Here is a 3,040-nt window from a genome sequence, read left to right as displayed (position 1 = left end):
TGTGCACAAGGTGGATAAAGGTCGAAGGGAGTCGATGACCAGTGCAGACACAGCGACAGGCAGCATGGTGACAGACACCTGCCATCCTAAAATAAAACACAGGTCAGTCCAGTCCAGACACAGCGAGGCAAGGATTTTATAAAAGACAACAGTGTAACAGTATAGGAACAGAACTCAGTGTGGGGATCTGAATGGCAAGGGACTAAGAAGGGCTTAGGTTCTGAACCAAATACAAACCCCACCCTCAGCATCCAGAGGGAACAGAGTTCAGGCACTCCCTACACACCAAAAGCTGTAGGTGCTCAGAGTCTTCTGTTAAAATGGTGAGATGACGGCGGAGAGCTAAACACTTCCTCTCACACACTCAAATTATTTCTCATATCAAATGCCAATGCTGCTAGACCCCAGTCACTTGTGAGAAGCTGGAGTACTGACAGGACATATTTACTTCACTGGGGACGTCGTGGTGGTTTGTACATGCTTGGCCCAGGGAGTGGCACTATTAGAAAGGGTGGCCCTGTTGGAGTGGGTGTGTCACTGTGAGCTTGGGCTTTAAGACCCTCATCCTAGCTGCCTGGAAGTCAGTCTTCCACTAGCAGCCTTCAGATGAAGATGTAGAACTCTCAACTCTGCCTGCTCCATGCCTGCCTGGATGCTGCTATGAGGATAATGGACTGAACCTCCTAACCTATAACCCAGCCCCAGCTAAATATTGTCCTTTCTAAGACTTGCCTTGGTCATGGTATCTGTTCACAAGAGTAAAACCATAACTAAGGCAGATGTAAGATGCTTTTGAGCTGTTCTGGTCTGCAGAGTTTTTGTCCACATATGCAAATTCATGGGTGAGAGGAGAGAGTTGGCTGAACTTCAAGACCTAGGCTGCCTGTTAAGGTGAGACCTTGCCCAAGAGCTTGCTTTGTCCTAACAGTTTCTGGCGTGGTAATATACATCCATTAAGACTATTTTAGTCATCTTGAAGCAACAGAGTTCATTGGCATGGAGCACATCCATGTGGTTGTGTGAACGGGACTATTGCCTGTTTACAAAGGTTCCAAACCTGTTCTGTTCCCTCAAGTCCCTTGTAACTGACTGCCATACTACTTCTGTCCCTATGCGTGTGACAAAAACTGCAACCTAATTGTTCATGGTTAAGATCAGTGCAGAGGTGTTAGCAGCCTTCCCCGCACCGCTGCTGCTCTCCAACGCCAGCGCCGCCTCTCGCTTGCCGAGCTCCAGCCTAAGGAGAACGGGGGTAAGTAAGGAGGTGTCCGTACCATGGCAGGTACAAAGCAGACTGCCCGCAAATCCACCGGTGGTAAAGCACCCGGGAAACAAATGGCTACAAAAGTCCCTCACAAGAGTGCGCCCTCTACTGGAGGGGTGAAGAAACCTCATCGTTACAGGCCTGGTACTGTGGCACTCTGTGAAATCAGACGCAATCAGAAGTCCACTGAACTTCTGATCCGCAAGCTCCNCTTTCAGCGTCTGATGCGAGAAATTGCTCAGGACTTCAAAACAGATCTGNGCTTCCAGAGTGCAGCTATTGGTGCTTTGCAGGAGGCAAGTGCGGCCTGTCTGGTTGGCCTTTTTGAAGATACCAACCCGTGTGCTATCATGCCAAACGTGTAACAATTATGCCAAAAGACATCCAGCTAGCATGCTGCATATGTGGAGAACGTGCTTAAGAGTCCACTATGACGGGAAACATTTCATTCTCAAAAAAAATTTTTCCCCTCATCTTCCTGTTATCAGTAGTTCTGAATGACAGATATTTTTTCCATGGGGTTAAAGGTACCTAAGTATATGGTTGTGACTGGAAACATAGGGGACAGGATCAGGTATTACAGTTTCTCCATGTTCATTTGTGTGTGAATGTTTAATATAAATGCAATATGTAAAGCATTAATGAAAGCAAGATGTTTCAGTGAACACATTCCAACAACTTCACTTTATAACAATTATAAATAAACCTGTTAAAATTTTCTGGACAATGCCAGCATTTGGATTTTTTTAAAATAAGTAAATTTCTTTCTTTCTTTCTTTCTTTCTTTTTTTTTTTTTTTTTACAGGTTCACCTCTTTATTGGACAAGTTAACAAAAGCAGTTTAGTCAAAAAGACCAAAGCCCATGTCATCTTCAAAATAAGTAAATTTCTTATTGACGGCAACTAAATGGTGTTTGTAGCATTTTTATCACACAGTAGATTCCATCCATTCACTATACTTTTCTAACTGAGTTGTCCTACATACATGCTTTTAATGTTGTCTGTCTTGCTGTGCTGATCCTGTAAGTTTGCTATTAAAATACATTAAACTAAAAAAAACAAAAAAGATCACTGCAGAGAAACACAACTCATCGGAGCATGTTCACTTTGTTGGGTTTTTGCAGATTTGGCTTACCGGTCTCATAACTTGTAAAAACTTTAGGATCCTCTACCGACAAGTTCATGCCACCTGCAGAAATATTGTCTGACCTTGCAATAGTAGACACGTATTACAAATGTGACACACACGTCATACATTTTTGTTACTCATGGAATTTTTGTTATTCTGAAACATGGATAGCAGTGTATCAACTTTCACTCTTAGTTTTACTAAGACTAATTCATTTCCTTATAAAGGAAATCTACTTAAAAATGTTAACATTAATCATTTGCCATAAAACAGCTTTCGCCGGGCAGTGGTGGCACACGCCTTTAATCCCAGCACTTGGGAGGCAGAGGCAGGAGGATTTCTGAGTTCAAGGCCAGCTGGTCTACAGAGTGAGTTCCAGGACAGCCAGGGTTACACAGAGAAACCCTGTCTCGAACCCCCCCCCCAAAAAAAAAAAAAAAACAAACATCAGCTTTCAGTGGAATTGACTTTTCGATACAGTTAATTTATTTATTTTCATTCTATCTTTAGTCCCTCCTTCCAATGGCTTTCCTTCATGGGCCAGTTGGCATGGGATGTGCTTTGTTTTTCTTTGGTGATGGGGGAGGGGTCTCATGTCGTTATTGCATTAAGGATTTAACATAAGAATCAAGAGCCCCTTTGGAAAA

General features: G+C 43.2%; 1 protein-coding gene across 1 annotated transcript; it reads left to right on the top strand.

The window, feature by feature from the left end:
* Positions 1–1,275: 1,275 nt before the first annotated feature.
* On the top strand, positions 1,276–1,629 carry LOC110336365 (histone H3.3-like). The gene has a single exon (XM_021218867.1). It carries the CDS (start codon positions 1,276–1,278, stop codon positions 1,627–1,629), a length of 354 nt encoding a protein of 117 aa, XP_021074526.1.
* The last annotated feature ends 1,411 nt before the right edge of the window (positions 1,630–3,040 follow it).

The sequence above is a fragment of the Mus pahari genome, chromosome 19, assembly GCF_900095145.1.
Source record: "Mus pahari chromosome 19, PAHARI_EIJ_v1.1, whole genome shotgun sequence".
In the NCBI taxonomy this organism is placed as follows: domain Eukaryota; kingdom Metazoa; phylum Chordata; class Mammalia; order Rodentia; family Muridae; genus Mus; species Mus pahari.
Note: the sequence above shows the minus strand (reverse complement) of the source record. Positions and strands in the feature narration are given on the sequence as shown.